Genomic DNA, 17529 nt, shown 5'->3' with positions numbered 1-17529 from the left:
AGTAAACTAGCGCAATCATCTTGTTACACTTCCCTCCAAGATTTCAGTCCTGTGCCGCCTCTTGTCCAATGTCCGAAAAAAATGTTTTACACATTCTGTCCAGTTTTCTATCTTTCTAATATAAGAGGTTAAACCCAGTTCCTATTATGCCATCTTGTCTGGAAGTATACGTCTCCTTATTTAATTTTAAATCTAGAATAACATCTTCTCCAAAGGCATTAACGTCCATGAAAAAATAAAAAGGATGGATGAAGAATGAACTAAGAAAGGATTGGCTAGAAGTCATCTGAAGTGGACACGTTAGAGCCCTAAGTAACCACTAAGTATGTAATATCTTAGTTCATTTCATGGCCACAAATGCTCAGGCAAATGAATTTCATCAGAAGTAGTTATTTAGAGTGGCAAGATTGAATGCCTACAACCCCTTCAATATTTTAGTCAACAAAACATTACAGGACCATCCTGAAGAAGGAATATGAGTCTAGATTGTTTTCAACCTTTTGTTAACACCACCATTAAACATAAGAAAACACCATTATCTAAACTTATAGGACCAGTTCTAGCTACTTGGAAGAAAATGCCACAAACATCGGTGGACTGCTCTTTAAGAAATGTAGCAATGTATATTTTTGATGGCACAGAAAAAAGTAATTATCTTATTGGCATCCTTATTAGATTCCATCTCAATCCCCTAACCAATTTTCCAACTATGGTTGGAAAACTGCTGTTGATGGATTTCATCCAAAACTGCTGCTGATGGGGCCTGGGCCCTAAATAAGGACAAGGTGCTCAGAGGGAGGCAATCTGGGCCTTCAAACAGGATACAACTCTGTGCTGCTCAGAAGGCAGCTCTATGGAGAGCTTGGCTCTGGATTCTAAGGGAGTGCATACCTAGATTTAAAGATTCCTTTAATCGTTAGTCTGCATTTTGAGTTAGAGTTCCCGTTTGCATCTCAAACCTTTAGCAGCATCTAACACATGGAATAGAATTATTGGCCATTCTGGTTAAAGATGACCTGCTGAAAAACTTTATTTATTTCAGTCACTTTCAAAGACAAATTTCCACTTAATCCCCAGTTTCAATATGGCTCTCCCACCCTTAAATGTGCTTGGTGTCCCCCAAGTCTAGGAAACCCTCTATTTTACACTATTCAAACAGTAACTCTTTAGTCTTGCTAGTGTGGGGAAGGTCGATTGTCCGGCAGCAGGGCTTTGGAAAGCGGCCCAGGGGGTCTTTCTCTTCAACAGACTTCCAACCAGCCCTGTGGTTTTTAGCTCAGCCTTCGCCCCATTCCTGCTTCCTGAGCCCTTTGACAGTTCCGTGATGTGCACTTCCCAATTGCTTCTCAACTCTTCCCACTGTCAGTGTGCTGAATCGACTGCCACTTACCTTTCTGCTTTTGCGCTTTCAAAATTTTGTTATTGCTGCCTACTCTCCTGCTCTATTTATCCTTCAGTTTATTCATTAAAACAAACAAACCACCATTGCTGTTTCTGAGCTTTTAGGAAGAAGCAGAGGTAATTATAGTTTTAGGAAACATATTTTTTCCTCTTTGGAACTTAGAAGAATTGGGGCCTGGGCTCTGGATGAAAGCACCAAATTCAAGGGCATTGCTTTTAAGGAGCAGTGAACTGGGCTCGGCCATGTGTGGAAGGCTGGAGGGCTAAGGTGACAGCACTGGACCTTGATGAATCTGCTACATTCATGTCTACTCATTGCAGCATTTCCAACAGGGAAGGGTGGGGCTGATCTGCTCTGTATATTAGCATGCTTTGGATCATGAAGAATCTGTGTTCTCCATGCTGCTACCTTTCCTCTTCCAACATTAGAAAGTAGATGATGTACAAGGTATGACTAACTTATTTATGCCAGATTTTACTGAGGCCACTCCAAAAGGAGAAGTCAAGAGTCTCAATACCAGTTTCTGGCACAACTAACATGCAAAATTCCACTTTCTTTCAAATGCAAGCCTTTTTCTTAATTGCTTTAATATCCCCTCACAGAACAGGTTATGAAAGCTTATATTTTTCTCATGTGAAAGAAAAATTCATTTCATTTAAGGTATAATTCAGTGGGCTTACCATAATCAGTAACATAAAACTCATACATGGTTTGATTTGAGCCTTTAGGTATTTCTGGTAAATCCAACTTGCTTTCGTGCTGCCGTAAGAAGGCTTCCAGCTTTTCTCTGCTTTCCAGTTCCAGAAGGGCTCCTAAACTCCACATCAGGCCAAACACAAATAATTTATGAAGATGCTCAACACAGGAAACACCACCTTCTTCTTTAGAGGGAATTAAGCCTTCCAGAAGATTGAGAGACTGAAAATGTTTTAAATAAAATAAATTTTTAAATTAAAAATTTGAAAATAAAAACTTCTAAATAATTAAATAAAAAGGAGAAAGGAAAACAGAAGAAAATAGATACATCTCAAGCTATTGCTTGATCACTACAGCCAACAGCATATAAAAGAAAGGCTATCCTGCTTTAGACAGGCAGCATGGTCTAGCAGAAAGGAGGGTGAACTGGAAATCTGCTAGTATGGTTTCCACTCCCAGCTCATGCCACTGACCTGAGTCTCAGTTTCCTACTGGGAAAGCAAAAGGCCTAGACTAGATGTTAGCAGCTAAGGTAGCTATTGGTTCTTCTAAAGTTTGGTTATCCAAATTTTCAAGATCGAAGATTCTATTTCTTTGTAACATTTTGCAGGACTTAGCAAAATGTTTGGCAAATGAAGTTTTATTGGAGTACAATCACACTCATTCAAAATGTTTGGTCAATAAAGTTTTGTTGATGCACAGTCACACTCATTCACCTATGAATTGTCTCTAGCTGCTTTTCTGCTACAACAGCAGAGCTGAGTGCCTGAGACAAAGAGTTGTACAAAATATTGATTAATACTATCTGGCCCTTAAAGAAAAAGTGTGCCAATGCCCAATAGCATCAGAAAGAAAACTACAGTAAGACATGCTTGGTTTTTGGAAACAAAATTATTTCAAAATAAAATATTCTCTTATGCATTTTAAAGTAATTACTACATAATTCACTGATTTGGGCTTTATATAGTGTTTCTAACCCACCCACAAATGACTGACATTCCTTAACTGAGAATCAAAGCTCTAGAATGTTTAAGGAAAGATCACCTATAGACCAGGATTAGGAGAGCCCTTGAAGAACTATGATTAGTTCTATTTTAATGCAAAGACTAACAGGGAAAACTGAATAGGAAAAAAAAGAATGCTGGCTGGGCATGGTGACTCATTCCTACAATCCTAGCACTTTGGGAGGCTGAGGCAGAAGGACTGCCTGAGTCCAGGAGCCTAGACCAACTTGGGCAACATAGGGAGACCCTGTCTCTACAAGAAAAAAATCCAAAAATTAGCTGGGTATGGTAGTGTGTGCCTGAGCCCCAGCAACCCCAAAGGCTGAGGCAGGAGGATAGCTTGAGCCCAGGACTTCAGGGTTGCAGTGAGTTATGATTGACTGCAACACTGCATTCCAGCCTGGGCAACAGAGGAAGACCTTGTCAAAAGAAAAGAGAGAAAGAAAGAAAAAGAGAGAGAGAGAGGGAGAGAGGGAGGGAGGGAGGAAGGCAGAAAGGAAGTGGAGGAAAGAAAAAGAAGAAAGGAAGAAGAAGGAAGGAAGAAAAAAGAGGGAGAGAAAGGAAGAAAGGAGGGAGGCGAAGAAAGAAAGAAGGGAGGGAAGAAAAAGAGGAAGGGAAGGGAGGAAGGAAGGAAGGAAGAAAGGAAGGGAGGGAGGGAAAGAAAAAAAAGAGAAGGAAAAAGAGAAGGGAAGGGAGAAAGAGAGGAAAGAAGGAAGGAGAAAGGAAGGAAGGGAAAAATAATGCTACAAATTACTTGTCAGATAATTTTTATGTAAAGATTTTGTTATCTGTTATATGCTAAATATGCAAAGCCAAGATTGCCTCGCAAGTTTTCTTGATTGCAACAGGCCTTTCTGTTCTTTTCCATGAAGCTAGCAACTTATTTAATTTAATTTAATTTTTATTTTATTTTTTAAGACAGGGTCTCACTCTGTCACCCCTGCTGGAATGCAGTGATATGATTTTGGCTCATTGCAAACTTGACCTTCCAAGTTCAAGTGATCCTCCCACCTCAGCCTCCCAAGTAGCTGGGAGTACAGACGCTCACCACTACACCTGGCTGAATTTTGTTGAAACAGGGTTTCTCCGCATTGCCCATAGCTGATCTTGAACTTCTGAGCTCAATCAATCCACCCATCTTGGCCTCCCAAAGAGCTTGAATTACAGTTGTGAGCCACAGCACCCAGCCAATGAAATCATTTCCTACTGTTCGGATGGAACCAGTATTTCAGTGTGTGTGTGTGTGTGTGTGTGTGTGTGTGTGTGTGTGTGTATTTTAAAATTTACTTTAAACCAGTATTTGTGTGTGTTGTTTTTATTTATTTAAAAATTTACTTTAATTAATTATTTTATTGACTATCATTATTAGACACACCCTCTGGGACAGGTCACTAAACCTGACATCAAAAAAGATAGTTCATTCCCCTTCCTCTGACAACATCCCTCTGGAAAGTGAAAATAATAGAGAAAACAGTAAGATCATTAAGAAGATCTTTAACAGGAATCAAAATTCTCAGCGCTTTAACAGCCACATTATCAAATGATTCTTAGGGGCTAACTGAACTTTCTATTTCAGATGGCTGTAAACTGCAACTGAGCGGGAAAAAAAATCAAAATCTAGTAAAAAAAAAAAAAAAAATCTTACTTGTACGATATAGTTGCACTCCAAGAGCTGCATTTTGGGATTGAGACTTAGTTTCATGTACGTGTATGTATCTTCAAAGGCTTTCTCATACAGTGTGTGGAATACAGCAGCTTCCTGTGCAGTGCGTTTCTTCAACCATGCCTGCAGCAAAGAAACAGAATCTCTGTTTATTAAGAAAGTGAAACACGGAGAGACCCTGAAGTTTCTTCTACCCATCTCTCTGCCCCACCTGTAATATTGGCCTCCAGCTGAGAGCAGAGCTGCTGATATACACCATGCCCATCCTAGAAACTGTGGCAGGAGACGCGTTCTCAATATTGTGGACTTCAAACAGAAGCTTACAACTAGGGGCCATGGGAATTCGATCTCCATTAGCTAACGTCAGAGTTTTATTATCATCCAACACAGAATTTAAGTTCTCAATCCAGATGGCATCCACAGGACCATCTAAAATGAGGAAAATGTTTTCACCTGCAAATAATTGAAACAGAAAACCACTTTTCATCTGCAAGTGATTAAAATGGAACAGTCAACAAATATTGTCTTCATAAGCTGGCAGGGGAAAAAAAGATCACAAAGGAGGGTTTGTGCACACCTTTTTTAGCTTTGAGTGTCTTTCTCCACAGAGTAGAAAAAATCCCATCTGTCCAGTCATTGGTAGCCGTGTCCAGTCTGCCAAACATCTGAGGTGCTGTAATGGCTTTTGGATTCATTCGCATTTCTCTATGGGGCCTTCCGCATTCCGTTTGCGCTTTCATTAGAATCCTTATTACAGTCGTCTTTCCAGAACCACTGGGCCCCAGAGTCATCAAGCCATGCCGTACCAGAGACGTCTCATATAACTACACAATTAACCAGTAAATTAACAAACGTAATTTAGAAGTCTGTTGCTGATATTCACAGCAGTTACCTGAAGTTTAAAGGCTTTAAATAAGCTCTTCATTAAAGTAACTAATTCACTATTTTTAAGTTGTAAAAAGTGTTCTTTGTTTTACCAGATGTGCATAGCAAATTAGCACCACGTTATAAAATGATATAAGTGATAAAGTAATGACAATGTAGAGCCTGAATTACATTTTGGAAATAATTAACTCGGGGTCTAGTTTTTGCTTCTTGCGTGATGATGATTTCCTGTGATTTTGGTATGCTGGTCTATAACCAGCAGTTTTTCCATGTGCAAACTTTCTCGGCATCCAATGTGAGGATATCGCCCCTTAGTGATAGAAAGCAGCAACGCAGAGCATCACAGTGAAGATCCCAGTTTCAGAGGGGTCTTCTAATTCCCCAGAAGTACTTTAATGAGGATTCCCCGTACACGTGATTTATTCAGGGCGTGCTCCCAGGAGAAACCAGTAAGAGAAAAGGAAAGCAGAACAGGAATGGGAAGAAGGTGTGATTGAGGACAAAGCCCTGTAGGGGGCAGACTTGAGCCTGATCCCACGGGAGACTGGAGTTTAACTTACTCCTCAAAGATTGCTCCACCTGGAACAAGGCGAGCTTGACTTTCCTACTCATATCACCCGTCAACTCTTAGAGAGGCTGATTTGGGGTGGGTGTGAAATAAACTCGCTTGCAGCACCTACTCTTTGTGCCTGCCGACAAAGTGGCTCCAGTCCTCCTTCTGCTGTGAGAAGCAAAAGCACACAGAAGCTGGGCAGAGGCACGTGGAAATGGTAGAAGAGATTCAAGGAGACATTCTAAGAGCATGGACAGCTGCTGTTATAACATCCTGTCTGTAGTTTTCTTGATAAAAAAATAAGAAGTTGAAGGTCTGACAGCTGATCAGAGGTAGAATGAGTTATTCTCCTAACATTTTGAATAGAAATGTATTACTATTGTAAAGTAGAGTTTAAAAACAACAGAGGCACCCGTTCCTGACATGTTCAAGAGCAATTTTATTAACATCAACAAAGAACCCAAACTTCTATTCACTACCTATTGAGATGGCAAGAATTTTAGAACTCAGTATACTGTATGCATATCACATATAAAATCATGTTTCCCAGAAATTTTTTAAACACTTAAAATAGTTTCTAGTACATGAATGATGAAAAAGACTTCCCCGTGCACATATTTCTTTGTAAGATTTGGATGTGTCTCAGATATGCGCACATCTTATAATCTGGCAAGAACAGCAAGTTAAAGTAAGAATTGTTAGATTAATATTTCACATGCAGTTTTTAACAATGTCCACAATTTCAGCTCCTTAATTTTCCAAAAGCCCTGGAAAATATTCCCAAAGCATCAAGCTCATAGAGATTTAATCCTGTGTCTCTGCTACAAGTTCTTGATTCTCCTGGTAATCCAATCAAGTGGTTGGATGGTTGTCACAAGGATGAAATGTGAGGAACAGAAAGACACCAACGTACACAGTCAAAAGGCTCAAGTTTTAGTATAGGTGAAGGATATAGCATGTCCACCCAAAGCAGGATTCCTCAGGCTCTGCGCCCTATTGAGGCACCCAGCTGTACTCAATACCAGATTGGCAAAAGAAGCCAGATGAGTTGTTCCATTCCCCCAGAGTTTTTATAACCTTTCATCCCAACATTGTCACCAGGTGTAAGTTACAACTGCAGTAAATTACTGCGAGGCAGGGTAAATCCATACTCTCTTCCCAGGACCACCACATCCGCCTGCGTACTCTTTTTTGCAATGATGTATATGTGGTGTTTTAATTTAACATTTACATCAAGTAAGACTAACCATTAGTTCTTCTCTTCAGATAGAAATCTTTTACACATACTTGTCATTATACTGATAATAGATTAAAATGTCTTTACCTGCACGAGTTTCAGGTTCCAGGGTGGATGGTTAATCAAACCTTCTATCTGAACTTGGTTAGCTACTGCGGCTTGCAGTTCCTCATAAGTACTACTATCCAGTTGCAGTCCTGGAAACAGGTCATTGATTAAGCTGAGGAACAGGGGTTCATCTTCATCAACCTAAAGTGGCAAAGTTTAAAATAAATTTACTCATGCAGTCAATAAACCTTTATTAACTAGCTGAAATGTGCATAGCACTTATCACTTCATGCCCAGAGAACCATTCACTACTCTCCTAATCAGGCTTGTATTCTCTAGTACTTTCTCTGGAATATCACTGATATGGTTTGGCTGTGTGCCCACCCAAATCTCATCTTGAATTGTAGCTCTCATAACTCCCACCTGTCATGGGAGAGACCCAGTGTGGCTTAATTGAATCATGTGGGAGGGTCTTTCCTGGCTTGTCTCATGATAGTGAATAAGTCTCACAAGATCTGATGGTTTTATAAAGGGGAGTTACCCTCGCATATGTTCTCTTGCCTGCCACCATATAAGATGTGACTTTGCTCCTCATTCACTTCTGGCATAATTGTGAGGCCTCCCAAGCTATGTGGAACTGTGAGTCCATTAAACCTCTTTCCTTTATAAATTATGTCTTTATTAGCAGCATGAGAACAGACTAATACAATCACCACTGAATCCACATTGTACCCAAAGATCCTTCCCATTCAATGTGTTCTACAATCTTGTCCCAGTCTATTGCCCCAAAGTACGACCTCATTACTTTATCACATAAATGCTCTGCTTCTCACAGAGTGGCACTTGCATTAACCTTAAAAATGATAATTTGTAGTTCCAACCCCATGAGATTAAAATACTAATATTTTATTTAAATTGGGAAAATACCCATAACCCTACATGATTTCATCCAACAATGGCTGGAAAACATCAGGGCAGTCTTCTGAGCCTTTCTTATAAGCAGTAGGTTTGAGTACACTGACTCCAACCCTTATTTGCAATGTCTTTAATACATAGATTGCCTTGTTCCCAACATCTGGCCCCTTATGACTTCTCTTTACTCTCCAGGGATTTGTGATGCTTTCTTGAATTTTTTTTTTTTTTTTTTTTTTTGAGACGGAGTTTTGCACTTGTTACCCAGGCTGGAGTGCAATGGCGCGATCTCGGCTCACCGCAACCTCCGCCTCCTGGGTTCAGGCAATTCTCCTGCCTCAGCCTCCTGAGTAGCTGGGATTACAGGCACGCGCCACCATGCCCAGCTAATTTTTTGTATTTTTAGTAGAGACAGGGTTTCACCATGTTAACCATTGTGGTCTCGATCTCTTTATATTGTCCAGGAATTTCAAAAATACCATCCCTACAGTCCATGTTGGTCATACAGGCAGTGAGGTATACTGCCAGGATCAATGGATTTGGCATCAGAAAATCTTACAAATTTTTGTCCCAGCTTCTCAGCTGATGGTGATTATGGGGGAATCCTACAACCTCTCAGTCTCCGTTCCCAGCAAGTGAAATGACAATAAGCAAACTAGGCATCCAGATCCCATAGAGTTGCTGTGAGGCTCAAACAAGACAATACACGTTTGTAATAGTAACGAACTCCATAGATGTTACTTTTGTAACAAGAATGTAGCTTCCTAAGAACCATTTCTTCTTTAACCTTGTACACCCATGGCATGGGCACAATATCTGGCATGCAGATATCCTTATATGCCACATGAACCTGTTCATCAGCTAGTTCAAAACAGTGTGGCTGGGCTGGGCATACTGGCTCATGCCTGTAATCTCAGCATTTTGAGAGGCTGATGGGGCTGTGGATCATTTGCATCCAGGAGTTGAAGATCAGCCTGGGTGACATGGCAAAACCCTATCTCTACAAGAGTACAAAAATTAGCCAGGCATGTTAGTGCACACCAGTAGTCCCAGCTACTCGGGAGGCTGAGGCAGGAGGATAGCTTGAGCCTGGAAGGCGGAGGTTGCAGTGAGCCAAGATTGTACCACTGCACTCCAGCCAGGGAGACAAAGTGAGACTCTGTTTCAAAGAAAAAAAAAAAAAAAAAAACCGGGCTGTAACTGTGACAAGCATGAAAGTAGCATGCTCTCCACAGCAAATTTTCAATGTGGTTTTGGAAAACAGAGACGGAGTTTATATTTTGGAAGAGATATATCTGAGATAAGCTAGTCACATACATAGAAAGCAAAAAGTTCTTATGGTTCCCCGGGAATCTAGATTCTTATGCTAAGAATTTTGTGTCACTTTGTGAATAATGGTTGAGAACTAGGTTGAATCTTGGAGCTGAGGCCCACTGATGACCTGGTTCACCTGCACACGACTGATAAAAGGAGGCCCTTGTAGTCCCTGTTGGTCACACAGAGTCATGGGGTCTTTTGCCTTCTTCTGGAAGCACAGTGGTAGCTTTGCACACCCATTATCCCTGTAATTATTAATGCTCATAGCTCAACATCAGCCTATTCCCACTTGCCCACCAAACAGAAAGAAACCACGTCAAAAGTTTTGGAAAAATGGAGAATTCAAAGAAGATACCAGTTTAGAAAGGTTCATATCTCTTAGTCCTCTCATGACAGTGCTTAATTCACTATCTTCTGGTCTGGCTCTTTTTTGAGATCCAAGAGTCCTTAATACAGATAGAATATTTCTCAACCCAAAGTCATAATGAACCTAAGATGGGAGAAAAGGGCAAAAAGATGGTTTATTGAAAAACTAAACACAGACTCACAGCTCACTCTATGCATGTAGGTCGATTTTGGTACTTATCTGCCATAGTTTTGGGGTGGCTAAGCTGCAAAGGTTTATTAGCTCAGCTTTCCTCTGACTGAAATATGATCATTCCATGGGAAAATCCAATGGAATTTGATCAAGTATTCACACCTTAAATATCTTTTGAGAATAATATAGTCCAATACAGTCCGAGCAACAAACAATACGTTTTAAATGCATAACCAAGAAGTTACACAGTATGTGATTATGTTTACATAACATTCTTGTAATGAAATTCTAGACATGGAGAAAAGGTGAATGGGTTAGGGATTTGGGAGAGAGGTGGGTGTGGCTATAAAGATGTAGCATGCGGGAAGCTTGTGGGGATGGAACAGAGCCATGTCTTACATATTCCATACAACTACATACACACACCAGTGCATGTATAACTGGTGAAACCTTAACAAACTCTGTGGACTGCTTCAGAGTCCATTTCTGGTTTTGTTATTGTGCTGTAGTTACAAGACGTCAACAGCAGGCAACGCAGGGTGAAGGGTGCACACCTCCCTGTACATTCCTTTGCAACTTCCTGTGAATCTACAATTATTTTAAAATAAAAAGGTCTTAAAAATACACAACCAATAGGTCAAATTCTAAAAACATTCTAGGAAAGAGTCAATGAGAGTTTAACTCACCGATGAGCAATTATCAAGGGAAAATTATAAAGTGACAAACCAAATTCTATCGCTGGTGGGGAAAGTAGATCTATAAAGTTACCTGTTTAGTAAGTTGCTCTTCACAGAGTTTGTAAAGAACATAAAATTTTTGAGCCAAGATAACATTTTCAAGAAAACCACAGCTTGCAAGTTTAACTCGCATAATGATCTGAAAATTAATAGAGTGAGATTTTTTCAACAACTTCAGAGAAAAACAAGTAAAGAACATAAAGTACATTATGCTGCTAAATCCTGGTACATACCTGCCTATCAGGAACCATCATAGCAACAGTTCTAAACTGGATCTTTAGGTTTTCTGGTAGTTCCTGGCGCCCAGCATATCCAGGGTTCTAAAAGTTAAAATATGTTTAATTTTTAATTGTTTCTACAATAATCATTCCTGAATACAAATATATTTCAAACCCCTAATTCAGATTTTAAGATGGTACTGAAAAATATTAGATTCATAAAATGTTGTTTTCTCAAAACAATGTGTATCGGACCATACATATTTATTAATATTCACATGCCCTTTTATATATTTCCATTTTCATTATATTAATATAGTCACACACAATTTTGTGTGGCAAAAATTAAGTATCTGTGTGTCTACTGGCTTAAAAAATAGAAAACAACATGAAATAATCAACGAGATAACTGAATAAATACCTGATTATGGTCAAAAGTATGTTAATGAAAGAAGGGGAAAAAAAGGATTTTATACTGATGAGCTTACTTGGGCACTTTTCATTTTCCATCTCTTCAATTACTCTTTGCAGTTATAGAGCTCTTTGGCTAACAAAAACCCATGAAAGTGAGGGGAAATAAAGATGGGAATGATGGGGAAAACACTGAAAAGGACAAAAGTAGAGGCTGACAGGAAATGAAGGCCTCGTAAGAAGCAACAGGTTGAAGATAGGTCAGACCCAAGTCTCAAATGAAAAGGTGGGGATTCAAAGACAAGTAAGGCCAACAGGGATGAGTTATTTTTAGGCAAGTTTGTTAAAAACCTTCAGTCCCTGACCATTTACTGGGCACTGTCAATAGACCAGGTACCTTGCTAGGGGCTGGAAATACAGAGATCGGGGCTACGTCTCAATACTCCTCTTATCCCGCCTTAGCCACAGAAGCCCACTCACAATCTGGGTACATCAACACCTAGATTAAAAACTACATTTCCCAGCCTGCCTTGCAGCTTAAATTTTACACTGAGAGATGCAAAGGGGCACACACTATATTGAAATATCCTTGATGTTTATTTGAAAGGAGTTGACTCAGTCAATTGGCTGCAACACAAGAGAGATGCTTTCTGTAGCATCTTGGGTCAAAAGGTGACCTTGAAGATGAAATTCATATGGAGTAGAACCATAAAAGGATCTTAAGAGACTAAATCCTTATATGTTAAATTACAACACTTTGTAGGTTTCAGTTACTTACAGCTTAATGCAATATCTAATTGCTATTTTCAATATTACCCTTAATCCAGGGAGCATGTTAAGCTTTTTTTCTAAATTCTAGACCATAGTTTCACACTGAGTACATTTCTTCATCCTTCTTCTTGAGTTATAACCAATACTTCCAGATTATTCATATTTTCCCCTAACTGCTTTGCTGGATGTTTGCTTATAATAAAGCATATCAGAATTCTTTCTGATTTTGCTTCCTATAATTTATCATCTCTATCCATGGGGACATTTAAAAATTCAGAGTGCTTTGTGTTATCTTGCAACTTCAAGATTTAACTTTATGGAAAACACATAAAAGCTTTAAAACTGGTAACATAAAAGCATAAAAACTCCTGTTTATTCATGCCCTTGGTTTTCTGTCTTTACAACACTGAATCTCAAAGCTCACCCTTCATCACATAGTAACTGAATTTGTTACAATTCTTTGGTATAGGACCTTGTTAAATTAATATAGAAATTTTAAGTCATTTCCTTTTATTCAGTGTTAAAGAAAGACCAAGTGTGGAGGTTAAGCAGTCAGATTTTGATGTTAGAGAGACAATAACTTCTTTCTCTTACTGGCTGGGTGACCTAGGAAGTTTTTAAGTCTCACTGAGCCTCAAGTAAGTCAGCTATATAATACCCACTTCAGAGAGCTATCATAGCTATAAGATACAGTGTACATGTGAGAGAATATTTCAGGTCCTTTCTCTTTCTAGTTACATAATAGGACTGCACGTTTTCCCCCACCCCACCACCCCATGAAGTTAGGTCATGAAACTTGCTTTAGCCAATGACTCAAGACTTGTGGCACTTCTAGAAAGAAACTCTACGAGTTAGAGCAAAATTCTTCATGCTCTCTTTCTCCTTTGCTATAGCAAAGAGCAATGATTGAGATAGTAGGTACCTTGTAAGGCCAAATACCTGAGTAAGGACATACAAAGCAGCCCTGGCCTCACACCCCTACTCTAGTCAATCCCACAGTGGACATGTGGCATGACAGAGAGATATCTTGACAAGATACATCTTGTGGTTTTAAGCAATTAAGATTTAGAGATTGTTTGTTACTGCAGAATCACGTGAGTTATGCCATCAGATACAGCACATAGAACTTTTAGCCTGCACCTTACACAAATTATACTAAGTGGTCAATGAACAGTAGCTATTATTATCATTAGCATATTAACCTCTGTAGATCTGGATCTGAATTTTTTTTTTATTAAGAAAACATGTAGCTGGGCACAGTGGCTCATGCCTGTTATCCCAGCACTTTGGGAGCCCACAGTGGGTGGATCACGAGGTCAGGAGTTTGAGACCTGCCTGATCAACACAGTGAAACCCTGTCTCTACTAAAAATACAAAAAAAATTAGCCAGGTGTGGTAGCACACACCTGTAATCCCAGCTACTCAGGAGGCTGAGGCAGAAGAATCGCTTGAACCCTGGAGGTGAAGGTTACAGGGAGCCAAAATCTCGCCACTGTACTCCTGCCTGGGCGACAGAGTGAAACTCCATCTCAAAAAAAAAGGAGCTGGGCACGGTGGCTCACGCCTGTAATCCCAGCACTTTGGGAGGCCGAGGCGGGTGGATCACGAGGTCAAGAGATCGAGACCATCCTGGTCAATATTGTGAAACCCCGTCTCTACTAAAAATACAAAAAATTAGCTGGGCATGGTGGCATGTGCCTGTAATCCCAGCTACTCAGGAGGCTGAGGCAGGAGAATTGCCTGAACCTAGGAGGCAGAGGTTGCGGTGAGCCAAGATCGCGCCATTGCACTCCAGCCTGTAACAAGAGCGAAACTCCTTCTCAAAAAAAAAAAAAAAAAAAGGAAAAAAATTTTACTATTTTATCTTCTGTCTGGGCTCCCTATCTACTGACTATTCAAAAAAAATTATACAATAAGAGAGAACAGCTCATGACTCTTGGATTGTCGGTCGTTTACCCACTAACACATTCTTTGTTTCATTTACGTCTATAATAATTAAACTAATTAAATTGCATGTAAAGCCTTTTTTCTCACCATTGTTAAGAAGATTCCAAATTCTGGATTTAAATCAACACAATCACCATCAGAAAAAATGAACTGTTTCTTTCTCTCTTTTCTTGCTGTCAAAACAATATAAATTTGTTGTGCTGCCACTGATAATACAGGCAATTCAATTCTGTTAAACTCATCAAAACAGCCCCAGGAACCTGACTGTGCAAGACCTGGCACGAAAAACAGTCAATTTGTAAAGTTTTACTCTAAATATACCTTCTTGATAACAATCATTTCTCCAGTATTCCAAACCATTTACACTGAAACGTGATTATGTAAAGTTTCTTAACTGGCTGTTTATAAATAAATATTTAATTCCAGTGATAAAGAGAGGTTTAATTGTTTGCATATTATCATCAAACAATGGAAATAGTACACTGCCAAAACGAAAGTACAAATTTGGGATGGATTTTGAAAATAGAACCATAGTGTTTGCTGACAGATTGGATCTGAGTATGAAAGGGAGGAGTGAAGGACAGGTCGAGGTTGTTCTGGGGGTGGGGGTTTTGTTCGTTTGTTGTTGTTGTGTCTGTGCACGGAGAAGAAGGGAGTGACTGTTAAGTGAGATGGAGAAGGCTGGGGGAGGAGTAGATATGGGAAGAGAGATCAAGAGTTTGGTTTGAGATATAGTAAATATAAACCTCTTAGACATTTAAGTGGACATGCTCAATTAACTGTTGTACGTAATGAATCTAAAGTTTTAAGGAGAAGTCCGAGCTAGAGATATAATTTTGGAGTCATCATACAGATGGTATTTAAAGCTTGGGCCTACAGAAGATCACCAAGGGAATGCACGTAGATCGAAAAGAGAAGACTACCAAGGACTGAGCTCAGAGGCTGATGTGTCTTCAAATATTGTTTTTCTCTGTCCATCTGAAAACACCTTCTACCTACCTTTCAGGATTTTCTCAAAATTTTCCAACTTCTGATGGCTACCCACTTCTTATTTTCCAGTGTTGCTATGCTTTTTAAAAATCTTTCATTTCAGTGGGAGGGAGGCCACAGGTGTCCCCCATTTGCCATCTTGATCTTCTCTATTATTATTTCAGGCAACTATACCTTGATTCCATGTTCGTAATCTAACACACATTCAATGCATAGACTATAACACTAGCAACAGTGTTGAACTATATGAGATTGTTGATCTCTAGCCATTTTCGACCTAGAATGGCAATATCACACGGCTCAACCCATACTAATGTTGATTATGTGAGATAGTGTCACTTTAGATTTACATAAGAAAATAACATTAAAGGGCAATAAAAATAAATTCACCAAAAATAATCTATATTATTTGACACTTGCCTTTGAAAATCCTTCCTAGGCCTCTGAAATCCATTTGATCTGAGCAGTTAAACACGACCACATATTTTCCCAGACACCTTCCCATGTCTTTTGTGGTTTCTGTTTTGCCAGTGCCGGCAGGTCCTGCGGGAGCGCCTCCCATGTTCATGCCCAAGGCCTGCGCTAACGTGATGTAGCATCTGCCAATGTCCATCCAGTAAAGCATTGTGAGCATGGGATGACACATGACAGGATGGCACAAACAAAACTCTAATGCAATTGGAATAGGCCTGTTTATTTTAGAGTTTGCACAGCTTACATAAAAGAGGCGACCAAATAAGGCTGGGGTACTTGATATTCATTAAAAGTACTACAGTGAATCCAAAGATTTCTTGAGACAAATTTCAAAACCCTTCAATTCTAACTTAAAACCTTCAGACCTTCCTCCCATTATGGTCAGGAAAACTAAATGGGCAGTGTTGTGTTGGCGGATGTTTAACAACTGGCTCTCCAGAAAAAAAGTAATAAACCTGGTTTTCATTGCCAATTTCTATTGTATAAACACCTCCACCGTGGTCAATGACAAGCTACCAGCATGATATCACAAGGTTGGGGCAAAATACACATAGACAGACCCAGGGTAAGCACCACAGGTTGACACAAGTCAGCTCCGGCACACCACTATAAATAGTTTCACTATGAAATAATTCACTAATTTAGAAAAGGGCAAAGAATAATAATATAATCTCTTTGTATCCATGTTCCAGCTTCTGTTGTATTTGTTTTGTATCTAAGTAAAACTTAGTAAAGAGATTAGTAAAGCTTCATGAGACATGATGCTTAATATGTAAACACCAATAGAAGAGAAAACACACTGACAAATGTATGTTGCTATGGCACTGGGCATATGAAAGGGATAGGTGCAATAAATCAAAAGGAGGCTGAAGATGTAATTTGATTGTGTCATAATTTCACCCGGAGGCAGCCCTACTTAAAGTAACAGCAGAACTAAATATTAACCCAATTTAAGTCAATTCTAATAACATTTATTGAAAGTTTTCTATGCATAGCATATTTAACTGGGTGTCATGGGATAAAAAAGACCCAGTAATTGCCTAGTGTCATATAATGGAAAGAATTGTGATGGGATCTGCCACTGACTAATTATTCATATTGGCCATGAAAATTCACTTTAGGTATCAATTTCCACATCTGAAAATCCACAGACTAAATTACATGCTCCCCAAGGTACCTTCCTTCTTTGCAATTTTAACTACTTTTGGGATTCTAGGAACATTTTTCCATCTTGCAATCTAAACTTAACCGTTAAATTACTTACAGTCAACATTCAAGCTTGCTTTTATTCTTTTATCTTCTTCTACTTCATAAAAATTCAATGCACATATATGTTTAAGTGGTTATTTCATTGTTAGGCTGACTTTAATGAGCTAGCATATACCCAGCACGACAGCAATCTGCTTTTGTTAATATTTCAAATGCAACCTTAAATAATGTTAAGCACATTATTACAAAATGAAAAAACAAAAATCGGGTTTCCTACCTATCTGTTAATGGAGTGATAACGAGGCGATCAGTACATCCCAGAAATTCATTTTGGTAAATAAAATCAACATCTGTAATAGACACCACAGTTTGATCCAAATCTTCCTTAAAATAAAATCTACTCTGTTTTAGCCATTCAAAATCAGTAGCTGATTTGATATGCATTTTTACCTTCAAAACATAAGATACAAAAAATTTATATACTGTATTGCAATAGCATAAAGCACAAGCATGTGGG

At 39.2% G+C, this 17529-nt stretch overlaps 1 protein-coding gene across 8 annotated transcripts in view; it reads right to left on the bottom strand.

Moving 5' to 3' along the window:
- Positions 1 to 17529, bottom strand: part of DNAH8 (dynein axonemal heavy chain 8) — a 346427-nt gene that overhangs the window by 162162 nt on the left and 166736 nt on the right. For all 8 annotated transcript variants that reach the window (XM_054254946.2, XM_054254948.2, XM_054254949.2 and 5 more), the window contains 11 exons: positions 17290 to 17462; positions 15750 to 15928; positions 14427 to 14614; positions 11226 to 11312; positions 11024 to 11131; positions 10073 to 10207; positions 7528 to 7689; positions 5343 to 5589; positions 4977 to 5218; positions 4748 to 4888; positions 2083 to 2320 (listed from right to left, as the gene is read on the bottom strand). In XM_054254946.2, coding sequence (XP_054110921.2) covers positions 2083 to 2320; positions 4748 to 4888; positions 4977 to 5218; positions 5343 to 5589; positions 7528 to 7689; positions 10073 to 10207; positions 11024 to 11131; positions 11226 to 11312; positions 14427 to 14614; positions 15750 to 15928; positions 17290 to 17462 — 1900 coding nt within the window. The remainder of the gene's footprint in view (positions 1 to 2082; positions 2321 to 4747; positions 4889 to 4976; positions 5219 to 5342; positions 5590 to 7527; positions 7690 to 10072; positions 10208 to 11023; positions 11132 to 11225; positions 11313 to 14426; positions 14615 to 15749; positions 15929 to 17289; positions 17463 to 17529) is intronic.

The sequence above is a fragment of the Callithrix jacchus genome, chromosome 4 (genome assembly GCF_049354715.1).
Source record: "Callithrix jacchus isolate 240 chromosome 4, calJac240_pri, whole genome shotgun sequence".
Taxonomy (NCBI): domain Eukaryota; kingdom Metazoa; phylum Chordata; class Mammalia; order Primates; family Cebidae; genus Callithrix; species Callithrix jacchus.
This window is presented reverse-complemented; position numbering and strand designations above follow the sequence as displayed.